General features: G+C 36.4%; 1 protein-coding gene across 1 annotated transcript; it reads left to right on the top strand.

The window, feature by feature from the left end:
• The first annotated feature begins 1,997 nt into the window (after nt 1–1,997).
• On the top strand, nt 1,998–12,400 carry LOC116306731 (uncharacterized). The gene is made up of 8 exons (XM_089032002.1): nt 1,998–2,267; nt 2,565–2,698; nt 3,421–3,560; nt 4,265–4,553; nt 4,983–5,164; nt 5,844–5,934; nt 6,468–6,619; nt 6,968–12,400. Exons 1-8 carry the CDS (start codon nt 2,159–2,161, stop codon nt 10,608–10,610), a joined length of 4,740 nt encoding a protein of 1,579 aa, XP_088888128.1. The 5' UTR covers nt 1,998–2,158; the 3' UTR covers nt 10,611–12,400.
• The last annotated feature ends 1,487 nt before the right edge of the window (nt 12,401–13,887 follow it).

Raw genomic sequence — 13,887 nt, forward strand, 5'->3', positions numbered from 1 at the left:
GACAAGTCCCAGTTCTGGCCAGATAGCCAGACATTGTTTGATGTCTGGTGGTTATTTGAAGCCCTGGATAGAAAGCGGTCACTTGAATATTTTCACAAGCACACAAAAACATGGAAGTGGAGAGGGGGAGGGGGGTCCTAAGAATTCTTATTTTTTAGGCAGAACGATACACTTTCATTAAATTAGTTGTCATGCGCTGCCCCCCACCCCCCTTCCCCTTCCCTGTTCCCCACCCCATAAATAATGAATGGTCCCTTGGAGAGCTTGCAGCAATCCCCAATTTATGGCTTCATCAACTTGGATATCATGATATATATAGTATGCTCTATATGTTGCTTATAAAATTAATTGTTTTAGCAATATATATTGTAAGTTCAGATGCTATGAATTTGTTACGTCCAAAGTTAGCACTTTTTGGTGTTGTTTGGTGTTGAAAATACAATAATATAATTATTGTATGACATTTACCGTCCTTTCTACCATTGAAGTGCAACTCTCAATTGAAGATTCATATAATCTTGCTTGTCTATTGAAATTTTTCAATGCCTATCAATCAGAGAACTAAAATAAACAAATTAAAACAATATTTTTGGGGAAATATTGGACTGAATTAAATGTTTTTTGGATTAAAATTTTTCATTCTGCCCAAAATCTCCCAAATGTTGTTTTCTATTGTAGTCCTTTGATTGAGGATCCTTGATATGCTAGTCAGCAATTGAGACACCAATGAGACATCAAACGTTGCTGGTTGTACTTAAATGATAATGGTAGCAATCATGCATGCCTGTAATATAATTAGGTCAGCCATTGCGATCATCAGCCATATTGATGGCATGATCATATATGTCTTTATAAACAGAAAATATGTCAATAGACCACTTGCATGTGATGTCAAAGCAGCTCAATGTGGAGGACAAAACAAAAGAATTTCAATCTCATGAGAATTGCCCTATTTCACTATGACGTCATATCAAAACAATCTATTGTTTAAACGCAAAGGATCATGGTTGTCGGAGGGGGTCAAATCAACGCAAATTCACCAAAAGTTGTTCTAAAACCCGTATCAATCCACGAAGAGAAGTAGAATAGCCAGCAAACTCTCAGAATATTTTTTAGTACATATTAACACATATTATACCTGAAAACCAGGCCATTTTAGATTAAACTGTTTCACTAGGAGCAAATTTTGTTGAATTTTCTATTGGATTTGGCGATTCTATCCCCCACATAAACAAGCAGTGACGTCATAAGTGAAATAGGGCAATTGGAAACCTATTGTTTTTGTCCTCCAAATTGAGGCACTGCATAATCCAACAGACTGCAAGGGGTCTATTCGCCCTTCCTTATGTAGGTTATCTGAATCAAAACCCAGCGTTTTAATACTAAGTCCCTATTAAACTTAATAAGTTATACTGTTAGTTTTCTCTGTTGGTCTAAACTTTGAATAAAAAAATTATTGTTTATATTTAGCCAGTCTTGAAAATTTTCTTTGTGTGTTTATTGGAGGGAAGAAAGAATTTAACAAAACTTCCAAAAATATCAGATCTAGAAGAATTCATAATTGCTGAAGAGATAAAATACCTTGGAATTATAAAAATACTTGATCCTCTAGCCGGCCTTGTCATAGCCTCCTTTGCAGCCGTTCTTAGGGTCGTCACGCAACGTTTCCCTAAGAAAGGCTGCGAAGGAGGCTAGCCTTGTCAAGAGAGCTAAAGAACTTCATACCACAGGAATCCCGCATACTTGTTTTCTGTAAACAGCGGACTTTTCAAATTCACATTCATGCTTCTTTATACGAGATACTACTTAATGTTATTTGCTACTTGTACAATAATATAAATTCAATAAAAAATAGAAAAATATTTTTTTCATTTAAAAGTTTCATAAACGCCCGCGATATTCTGAAGTTTGTATCAGCGGAGCGTTACCCGCAAGGCATGACGGGATATCCCGCGCAAATCCAACGAGAAGCAAAAGTTTTTCAGAACACACAACAATGTGATCCAAACACAGCTGGGAATAATCTTGCTCTAATAGCTATCAATACCGCAGATTTCCTCTACAATTCCCCAAAAATTTTTGGTTTAGTCTTGTCTATGGATCGGAGCTTGGCTGGTTTGACTTTAGTGCTCTGAGGTGAAGCTTTTTTGGATTAAAGATGTCGATGGTTCGAAGAGCGTCCTTGCCGGGTGCGAATAACAATGGATCAAGAAGAGAAGGACTTCGGACAAAAACACCGTCAGTTAATGATGTCTCCAAGAAATTTAGTAAGTGCAGCTGATTAGAATCAATGTTATTAAGACATTTGTAAAGTCTTAGTTTGATTGCCAAGTCAGATTACTGTCAGTTAAGTTTTACGTTATTTTGAGAGTAGTAACTAAGCTTATAATTTAAATTTATAAAGTTTGCTTTTGCGAAATTTTATATTGTTTTGTTCCACGAAAATTCTAATGAATGCTTGAAAATTCACTTAATTCAAGGGATTTTTAAGTCCAATTGACTTTTCTGGCATAATTTAATCATATATCTTGTACATGCCTCATGATTCGTTATTGTCGTACTAGAAAGCGCTCCAAGAGGCAAAAGAAGGCTAGAATTTCAACCAAAGCAACCGTTGAAAGACAAAAAGTTCTACCTAGATCTTCATGGTTACAAGAAAATTCCCAGCTTAGCTGCAAGGATTAAGGAACTTGGAGGGGTAAGACGCTTCTTGTACTGCAGTCATGATCCCAAGTAAACAAAGTACTTTTTGTATTCCTCTTGGAAAATAGTTCTCCACTACTAGAATATTTGAGTAATACTGGTCTATTTTTGAGAATCAAGGGTGGTGTAGTGGTAGTGCAGCAGCCTTTCGCCTAAATTGTATACATTGTGTTGTTATGCAAAAAATTACTTTTTAAATTACCCTATGAGAGCCATCGTGATTTATTATTATTATTATTATTTTTCATGACAACACCAACAGCATCGCAAGTTTTATTAAAAGAGGGGTGCCAAACACATTTCGCTCGCTTTTTTTTCTCTATACGCCATGTGTGGGACCTGAAACAACCATGCTTGCGTGCAGCAAATAATCATTATCATAAGACCTACTTCCGTTTGGGAACCCTGTGCTACTTTCCCGCCAAACAAGTACCTCAATCAATGGTACAACCCCCCCTTTGAAAAAATCCTGGATCCGCCCCTGTTCAGGCTACATGTTTGTAATCTATAGTAAACTGATATCTTTACAGTATTTTACATAACCAACATTTAGCATGCAGCTTAAGTAGCCAACTTACCATGTAAGGACATGTTAGGGTCTTGGTTAAGTACATTACCATATAGGTCAAGCTTCATATTGTGAGGCTATTCGATAGTTACTTCTACACTTTGTAAGTAATAACTACATTGTTTGTGTTTTATTATTACAACTTCTAGAAAGTGGAGGAATTCTTTAACAAAGATATAACTTACTTAATAACTAACCGCAAAGATGCAGACACAAGGTTATCTCCAAGAAGCAACTCTACACCAAGCCCTGGCATGTCCATACCCAGTCCGTTTCCCATTAACAAAAGGTATTTAATTCATTTTATGAGTGTCAAGCAAAAAAAAAAAGCCTTAATTTGATTTGTTCTTGTTATTCTATTGTTATGGTGGGGAAAGTTAGGCTTAAAATTTGAATACTGTTTTTTTGTCCTGATAATGGTGTTTTATTCAATTCAATTTAAGTGATTCTGTTTGATTTTTATTTCTCCTGAACAGGGCACCAAATTAACTTTTAAACCCACTACCAAAACTTTGCTAGTAAGGCTTGTTCTCATTAGCAAAAATTTCAAAGTCACTAGCGATTGGACGTGGTGAATAACAAACACTACTTGATGCAGATTCTAAAGTTTTCAGTCCTTCAATTTCTGGACTCTGGTCATACTCGCAAGACTTACTGTTGCTAGTTAAATTTTTTGTCACTCGCTAAATACAAAATTTCACCCACAGTTTGCGAGGATTAGATTTATGCCCTGAATGAACATAATTTTTCAAATGATGGATAGACACTAGAAATACTGACTTATAAATAAGCTATGAAAGAAGATTGGAACAACATCTGACTCAGAAAAATCTGAGCCCCAGACGTGATATTGATAAAAAATTACAAAACTTTACAAAATATTACTTGAAAGTTGAGTTTTAATCACTTAAATGTTCCTCTCTGGAATAGTTGTTTATTAATTTTATATAAATCCTGTTTTACAAAATTATATTGTAATTTTCCTTTATCAAGTTCCTCCATAAAAGGCTCAGCCTGGCCATCACCAATAAGTGCAGATTCTCCTCAAAGCATTGATGCTCATCAGACTGTACCCAAACATGACACTAGAGGGAAAACATTGCAGAAACAAGCTACTCTTATGTCTACCACTAAATTTGGTACTAGCAATGTCCTGACAAATGCTAAAGCCTGGGGTATTAGTGTTATTCACCTGGATAAAGTCTTAGAAAAGTTAGCAGAGTATGGTCCAAGCAAGGCTGAGAAACAGCCTTCTATAAAGGAGTTGAGATCTGGAAAAAAGGCAAGTTCAGTAATAGATCCTTAGAGTTCCTTGATAACAGACTCATTTACTCAGAGTTAGCCTGCTTTCAGTACAAAAGTATTCATAAATACTGTACCAAAATAAAAAATAAAATAAAAAAGACTTGAACAATACAAACAGTTTGAATTTGCACAGACCTTCAATAGAATAAATAAAATTTATTTATTTTTAATATATTTTCATACAAAATGGAGTCTAACCCTGAGCAGCAGAGAACTTTAAACTGGAGTATTGAGTATGACATTTGAAAACAAGCAAAGCCTGTTTATTAATGTAGTCAATTAGAAACACTAATGATGGGATTTAGCTCTTGCTCCATCCCTTTCTTCCCTCTCCTCTTCTGTTATTCTTTTCACTTTTCATTTCTTTTGTACTTAACCTGTTTTACATTAATTGTTTTGTATAAAGGAACTGAGAGTGGAGATTAGAAAGCTGCAAGTCCCTTTCATCAAAGTGGAAGACCAGAGTCATCATTATCAGCCACTTGTGAAAGAATTCAAGGAATGGCCTCTACCAAATTTCAATACACCTGTTGGAACCTGCCCTTTTAATTCTCCAAAGACAAAGAAAGAACCTGATCTAAAGAGAAAGTAAGTTAAAACAGATTACATGTCACTGAGAAGCTTTTAAAATCATATGATATCTAAGCTAGCTTAATAGAAGTGTTTGCAGCATCTCTGAGCCTCTCTTTGAGGAGAGGGTTAATAAAGTAAACAAAATAAAATAAATAAATAATCTTTGCTTTAAAAGGGTATGTGTTTAGCACTTTATAGCCAGTGGCCAGCAAAACTTTGGCCCTCGTTTTATGATCGAAATGGAATTTAGAAATTGATTTCTTTATTAATATTATTTACAAATCTTTATGGTAAGGGCATGTTAATAATTGGGGGAAAAAATGTTTCTGTGCTGAAAAAATCTAGGTGGCCCTGGTTGAAGTCATTACACTGCAACATGATATACTTATACATTTTTTTGTAATGGTAGTCTTGAGTCTTTCGTGTTCCATATAGATTATACATGAGTTTTTTTTCGGTTTGAAGCACAATGTATTGAAAACATTTTTGACGTTTCGCCTATGCTTTGGTAGCCTTTATCAGAATGAGGTATGATAATGTGTGCAGAGTTTTTATAGTTGTTTACTGTTGTGTAACCATGGTGACCAGAAGCTATTGTCGGATATTGATATCAACACATGCTTAAAATGGAAAAAAACTTCTAATCATGTATAATATGATATACTTATAGTTGTCCACATTTGTTGTTTTATAGAAATAAGGAGAAAGATATTCAGGATGTCAAGAAGCAGAACAAAAAAGGTTATTGTGAGTGTTGCTGTTTGCACTATGATGCTCTAGATATGGTAAGTCAAAGTACATGCTACAAAAATGAAAAATGTGTTCTTGGTAATTATTAATATCAAAACAAAATGAATGATGAGTCACATTTTTACAAGCTAAACTAAATTAAACTATCTTAGGAGTGGTTAATATATAGACTGCTATCCAATGGGAGAGAGCCATGAGACATTCTCACACGCACTTAATCCAATAATATTTAAATAACTTTGAATAGTGAAATTATAGATATACACCTACTTGTAAGAATGTTGTCATACGATATTAGAACATTAGTAATTTAGTGAGAAAGGAATACATTAAAAGAAGGCTAAAAGACAAAAGAAAAAGTTTAGCTTCAGTGATCTTCTTTTGTTTTTTAATATAATTCCTATCCCACTAAATCACTAATGTTCTATTTTCATATGACAACGTTCTTGCAAGTAGGTGTATTACCTTTGAGTAAGGCATTTATGAAATATTATACAAATAATGTATTATATGCTAACAAGAATAACAACCAAAAATTTAAACTTACCATTTGTTCTTACTTGAACAGCATTTAAAGAGTGATCATCACAAGGCATTTGCACGAAGTGACTCCAACTATGACAGTCTTGACAAACTCATCAGTCAAGGACCAAGTTTGAATGCATTCTTAGATAGAGTCAAGAAGAAATACAGCAGATCAGAAAATACCCAACCAATTAGGTAATTTATCATTATGAATTTTTTCAAACTCTGAGATATCTTGTTTGTACTGCTTCTACTGTTTGAAAATTTATTGTGCGAACACACTCAACACTTGAACAAAATTAAAGATACAACAACTTTAGCCAATCAGAGTAAAATCAGTAAATTATTGATCTCAACCAATCACAATCCCTCATTCAATACTTCATTCCCACAGTTGTCGAGGGAACCTCACGGAAGAGCCCCGCATGGGGAGTGGTGGTTGTAAAATATATATATATATAAGTTTGTTATTAGTGATTCTTTTTATTCTATGTCAGTATACCAGAACAGTGTTATAATGTAGATTTTCTGCGTTATTTTCAGTGAAAACAAGGTCGATAACCCTTTCCAGACCCCAACAAAGGAAACAGTTCATTCGAAGGATGACTCAGTTGATAAAGAATTGAATGAAAACTTGTTAGCAGACAGCGACAAGGAGAGAGCAAATAAGAAAGATGTATGTGATAATGATATCGAAGACAAGAATGATGACAATCTACATATGGGTGAAACAAATGCGGTGAAAGGAAACTCACAAGCTATCGAAACCATTGCTCAAGAGGGATCCGAGTGCTTACCAAAAAGGAGAATAACTCGAAGTCAATTGTCTTATGAGGATGATGTGAGATGTGACGCAGATACTGACCCTAAAATAAAACAGAGCTCGCAGAATTTCTCCATCAAACAGACGACATCAGTACAGAATACAGAAGTATTAACTCAGAAAGCAGCTAGTCCCGATCAGTTGGGAATGTCAGAAGAGAAAGTAAATGAACAGGGCAAAAATGATAAGCAAAAGATCTTGTACAGTCAGGAGCTTGTATCATTCACAAGCCTTAAACCTCACAAAACTGAAGACCGTAATGAAGAGGATGGTAATATGCGGGTAATGAGGAGTCAAACAAAGAGTAATAGCAGTTCTGACAGTATTGATGACGATGAAAATGAAGGAAGTGGGAGAGCATTGAGAAGCCAAAAAAATAGTTTTGATAGCACAGCTGGCGGTGAAAATGAAGGAAGAGGGCGGGCATTTACAAGCCAACAGAAGAGTAACTGTAATTCTGAGAGTACAGATGGCGATGAAAGTCCAGGAAATAGGCGGGCATTGAGAAGTGATCGTGATGAAAAGGAAGGTCCTAAGCGGGTCTTGAGAGGCCAACGAAAGGCTAGCTGCAGTTCTGACAGTACAGAAACACTAACAAGCCGAGAAGGGATCGCGCATTCCCCAGCTAAACGTAATCTCAAAAGTAGCAATGCATCTAGTACTGACTCTCTTTCAGGAGGTATTACAGCTGATGGCAATCAAGATAATAATAAAGGTGCAAGGGTAAAAGATGGCTCAAAACTACTCCAGTTCAACCAGAATGGAATAACCAAAGCAAATCTTTGTGAAATCCAAAGGAGTCAAGAGGAAAACGATAGCAATGGGTCTGTCAAAGTGAGGGAGAACTTCTCCAGCCCTAAAAGTGGTCTTAGTGGTTCAAAAAGGTGTGATTCTCCTGACCATGCGACCTCGATCAGTGATCACGAGAATGAAGATTCAGATGATTCTATAGAAGCCAAGGCTGGAAGCAGCCCCACTCCAAAGCTTTTAATCCCACGGTCAATCTGGTCGAAACTACCCGAAAATAATCCAAGCAAGGAGAATCGTGATAAAATTCCCTCTGATTCTAATAATGAAGCACTCAAGGAACTTGCAAGTGACAAGACAGGAGAGCAGGGTTCGGATGAAATTTCCGAAATGAACAATGATGCGTTTACTGCATTGTTCGATTCAGATAATGATGATGACAAATCTTTCGATGGTTTTGATGTCCCCCATTTTGAGGGTTCAAAGTCTTCAGAGCCGGATTTGACATACCACATCAAGAGGATCGTTGAATACTATACTGAAAGCCAGGATGACACTCTTGTCAATACCACTAACGAGGAAATAGACGATAAAGATCAGGATGAAAGAAGTGGACCTGCTGATGGCACAGAAAAACGGACGAAGAAAAAGAAACGCCAGCCACATGGGATCAAGATTATTCTGAGTTCCAGGACAGATGATGGTGATGACGATGTGTTTGAAGATAGCAGTGATGATGATGATGATGATGATGATGACGAAGGGGATAGTGACTACAATGATTCAAGTAGTACTGTAGCAGACAGCAGTGATGGCGAGGGAGACGAATTGTTGACATCCTCTGCGTTATGCATGGATTCGTTCTCGTACAAGAGAAAATCTTGGAACCTAGATAATGATGAAATAGGAATTCAACTACCGCCAAAGAGGAGACGTACAACAACTGACGAGAGTTCGTCCACTCACTCGGCAGAGGATAGCGAAACGGCTGGCGATTGTGATGTGGAATGCAGACGCAGAACCAGAGCTTCCACAAGATTATCAAGTAACAAAGAAAAGTCAGTAAGTCACAAAAATGGTAATGTTGATGTGGAGGAGATTTCTGTGGACACAGATATCAGAGAGAGGAGGCGAAGCGTCAGAACTTCTACAAGGCTGTCAAGTGAGAAAGAAAATTCAATAGATAACAAAAGAAATAGCCATGCCTGCATGAAGGACGATTCTCTGGAAAATGGTATCAGAGAGACGAGAAAAAACGCCAGAAGTTCTCGAATAACATCCAAATCTGATAAAAAGATAGAAAATCGTCAAGATGATGATGAAAATTTCACGAATGAAAATGTATCCCAAAAAGAATGCAGCAAAAATACAAGCCGGAAAACAAGGGCATCCTCAAGGATTTCAAACTCCACAGAAAATAGTTCAGATATAGGTAAAGAAAATTGCGCTGACAACATTGAGGTTGATTCTGAATACGATAGGAGCAAAAATACAAGACGTAAGACCAGAGCTATGGGGATGTCAAACGCAGAGGAAAAGAAAATCAATTCTGATGGCCGTAACCTGGAAAAGGAAAATAGGAATAAAGAGACAAGGCGCAAGACCAGATTTTCTGAAAGAGCATCATCTGAAAGTTCATCTCATGACAGTAAAGATTTTCATGGAAATGAAGAGCCCGGCAGACGCAAAACCAGACCATCTAAAGGCTTATCAACTACGAAGGAGTTAGTAGTAGACCATATAAAAGAACATTCCGAGAGTGACGATTCATGTTCAAAACGTGTAACTAGGAGCCAAGGAGACGCAGCAGAAGACCGTCAGATAAAAAATAAAAACAAGATCACAATTGAAAAGAAAGAAGACACGAAACAAAGACCTGCAGATAATGAAGTTTCACCTAGCAAATCAAAAACTAATGATGTCGGAAATAATGATTCACTATCTTCTTCAGTTTTGGATGACAACAGTTGGACCTCTGATAGCTCTTTCTTTAAAGGCCTTCCACAAGAAGTTCTCGAATGTTTATCTGTTCATATGTCTATTGAAGAAAGAGTCAAGTTGCGCCGTACAAAAAATAGAATAAATTCAGAGCCATCGCCAATACGTCGAAATGCTAATGAAAGAAGAAGAAAAGATTCAAATGAAAAGAGCGACATTCAAATAGTTATTACTGATTCTAAAAGAGCACAAAGCAAGAAAGACGAAATTAAAACAGGATCTACCAACATGGCTAGAGTTCACAACACCCCAAGGTCGAGGTCTCGAAGCCTTAACCAGGACGTAGAGAACTCTAGGAATTTGACTAAGTCAAAGACCGGGGGCGCAGTGTTCTTACCCTCTCCACCACAGAGGAAACCATTGCGTAGTGCATCGTCATCACTAGACACTTCACCTATCACTACTCCAATTCGGACAAACAAACACTGGATATTTGATCCTGGGCATTTTTCATCATCAACTCCTCAACCATTAAGAAAGCTAAAGTCAAAAACAAGCCCTAAGCAAACTGAAAGCAAACTCATGTCTACAAGGGCATTGCGTAATACAAACAAATGCCTAATGGCTGGGGACAGTTATGAGTTTAGGAATGAAGATGTTTATGCGTTTGATGATTGAAGAATCCAGCTGCAAACTTGATCAAAAATTAGTGAAATTGTTTTTTGGTGCTTGGGGTGTACTCTCGCCTGTCCAGCGACACTACTCATATTTTATCGCTATAGTTGATTCGAACCGTCTTGAAGTCAAACGGTAGCTGAAAAACAGTAGGCCGTCTTATCCCAGCTCGTTACTGCAGAGAACTTCATTGCTAATCCAACCGCCTATAGCTAACTACAATTAGCTGATCATTCGATTCAACGGAGTGACAAAAGTATCTAGATTTCATTTATTTATCAATTGACACGGTTCTCTTTGTTATTCACAACGCTTTTTTTTTTTTGTTATAACCTTCATTATAGATGCGAGGTCAATATGTAGTTATTAACCCGGTTAATAACTATACATTGACCGCCCGCATTTTTAATGAGTAATTCAGTTTTATAATGAGCAATTCATTAGCCCCGCTCATGCAGGTTATTATTTTATTTTTATCTTTTTTTATTTATTTTTGTTATTTTTAAGTCAAATATACAAACATTTGATAGAAAACCTTCTCAATTGATAAATAAAATACTTAATTACCTCAAACGTCGGCAATAAGCCTATACATCCTATACATGCATATGGCTTATTGCCTCCGTTCTCGGTAATTAACTCTTACTTACAGGAAGAACTGAAATAGCATCATCTTGTCCCAGCTGCATACATAAATCTGAAACACCTGAGTGATGATTATAATCAGCTGATTAACAGCTTATCCACATTGGGCGGAACAAGTGTATCCATCCATTTCACCTATACACTGTTACTGAAATGTCATCCCTCTCTTTCGGCCAGTAACAAACTGGAATACCTGGTGTTACATCTACGCAATGAAAAACAAAATCAGTCATCAAATGCAAATCAAAATCAGTTACTTTAGTATCATCTCATCAAAATTTGGGACAAAAAATCCATTCTTTGCACCAACACAGAACTGTAATACCTGATGTTACATCTACGCAATAGAAATCAAAATCTCTTATCATCTCATCCGCCAAGTTTGGAACAAAATATCCATTCTTTTATAACACTTTAGTCATCCATACAAGGAAACGGAACTTTTGGCAATATAGGTAACCCCGAAATCTACCATCCGTCTCAGTTGATAAAAAATGTATTTAAAGCAACGCACCTCAAATGAATAACACTACTAAAAATAAAACAAATGAAGCTATTTTTGAAATGTGGTACCATGTCCTTCAAATTTATTCTCTTCAAACCCGTGTTTATGAGGTGACAGTCGGGAATCCTGGCTCATGATTTCGGACGAGGCTTCTTGGTTTATATGAAGGTAGAATGACCCTTGTGCGATGACAAACTTTTCTGTTTGTGGGTGTCGCTGGTGAAGGAAAACAAAACGCTTGTCACAACCACCTGGGCCGACATACTTTTAAGTAAACTCAATTTCAATCGTATTAGACGTACTAAAATTCCTCCAGTTTTGCTGGTGGTAGCTTAAAGTCAGCTCGCGTATCCGGATATTTTGAATCCACAAATTTTCCGTTCCGGAATGGCATCTGCTCCAAATGTGTACGGTGATTTGTTTTATGTGAATATGGCCTTGTATGGACGGTGAAATCCGTAACTGGAAAGTTAAGGAATTAAAAAATATCCGCATAGATGTGCCTAATTTGCACAACATTGATTGACCACTGAGATTACACCATTAAAAATACACATTCAATATTTATATTTTTCTGAGAATAAAATAAACTATTATAGTATAGCAGCCCCTCTGGAGGTATTGTCAACTTACTCTATATCAATTTCCCACCCATTTCCAAGAAATAAAACGGAAAATCTCAATTTTATTCTTATTTTTAATTATTTTTATCATAATATTTTACGAGAGTGATGCAGTGGAATAAAATGGGATTTTAATATAATTAAAGTTAGTTTTTGTCCCAACAAAGCAAAATAGACCATTTTACCTCGAGCGTAATGTTTTCTCATTTCATACCATGTGTCGTTCCCTTAGAGTATTATTTCTTTGATTAACAGTTGCGCATGAGAAGGCACATACAACTCAAACAAAGAAATAATACTCTAGGGAATGGCACATGGTCTGAAATGAGAAAACATTACACCGAGGTAAAGAGGTCCAATAAAGTGTGGCACTGAAACGTGGTGTTACAGCTCGAAGGAATTCCAGACTGTCTGATCAGGAAGCTCTGCCATAGTTAATGGAGCGGAATGGTTTGGAAACTCCATAGAACAAAGCTATTGTTTTGCGTTTGATGTTGAACCGTACCATCACGTGATACTGAGGGTGCACAATGAACCAAAGTAAGCGTGGCTGAAAATACTCATTTCCTTATTATTTTCATGTATGAACATTTTGATAAATATTTCCGCGCAGATACAGTTAAGTTACTAGATGACAAATAAGAAAGCATGAAAAAAGACAATTTCCTTTTTAAATAGACAATTTATATTAATCGTATAGGATTAATTAGCAAATGATAATTATTTTAGACCGTTTTTTAGGGTTAAAACTTCTATATTCCCAAATACTATGAATAAACGGAGCAAATTTTCCTTTTCTGTGCACCGTCGACGTCATACACTTATTTCAATAAAGTTAGTCACCAAAAAACCTAGAAAGCTGAGATCACTGAGAATCATGGGAATTTTTTAATATCAAACAAGTAAAGCTTTTGATACGATTTGCAGCTTTAGGATGCTCAGAAGAGGTGAGACTGTAACTGCTAAAAGATCTAAAATCCCTCAATAGTTATTAAAGCAGTTGAAACATGTTAAATGTATCTACCCATAATCCTTGCAGGTCTCAGCTTTGTAGTTTTTCAGGTGACTAACTTTATTGAAATAAGTGTATGACAAAGGGTAAAGTCGAACAAAAACATAGAACAAAGGGTTTCCCAGCCATTCGGCTCCATTAACTATGGCTCGGCCAAAGGTTAAGGGAGAGCCGTTGGTAGGCCCCTAGATCGTAGATGATTAATTCCTTGCTATGACTAGCAAACCTTAAATAGAATATTTAACCAAAAAGTTAAAGTTTACGATATGTCAAAATAAGGTGCGTGTTTTGTGTCAATCGATAATAGGGGGGAAATATCCCTTACGAAGTTACATATTGAAGATGAATAGAATATGTTGCAATCGAAACGATAATTTGGAAAACGACTGATCACCAATGTAAAAATTAAGGTCTAATGGCGGAAGAGGGATAATTCCTAAATCTATCTCGAGAGAATGACTTATGGTAACCCTCATCCTACGGACCTTACATAAT

Source organism: Actinia tenebrosa, unplaced genomic scaffold (assembly GCF_029948245.1).
Source record: "Actinia tenebrosa isolate PJP-AT-01 unplaced genomic scaffold, QUT_ActTen_1.0 PGA_scaffold17__23_contigs__length_9995812, whole genome shotgun sequence".
Classification (NCBI taxonomy): Eukaryota; Metazoa; Cnidaria; class Anthozoa; order Actiniaria; family Actiniidae; genus Actinia; species Actinia tenebrosa.

Excerpts from the sequence above, each read along its gene's own strand:
- LOC116306731 (XM_089032002.1), top strand. The coding sequence starts at position 2,159 with ATGTCGATGGTTCGAAGAGCGTCCTTGCCGGGTGCGAATAACAATGGA. Across the intron at positions 2,699-3,420 it reads GGATTAAGGAACTTGGAGGG|AAAGTGGAGGAATTCTTTAA; the intron begins GTAAGACGCTTC and ends TACAACTTCTAG. Across the intron at positions 6,620-6,967 it reads GAAAATACCCAACCAATTAG|TGAAAACAAGGTCGATAACC; the intron begins GTAATTTATCAT and ends CGTTATTTTCAG.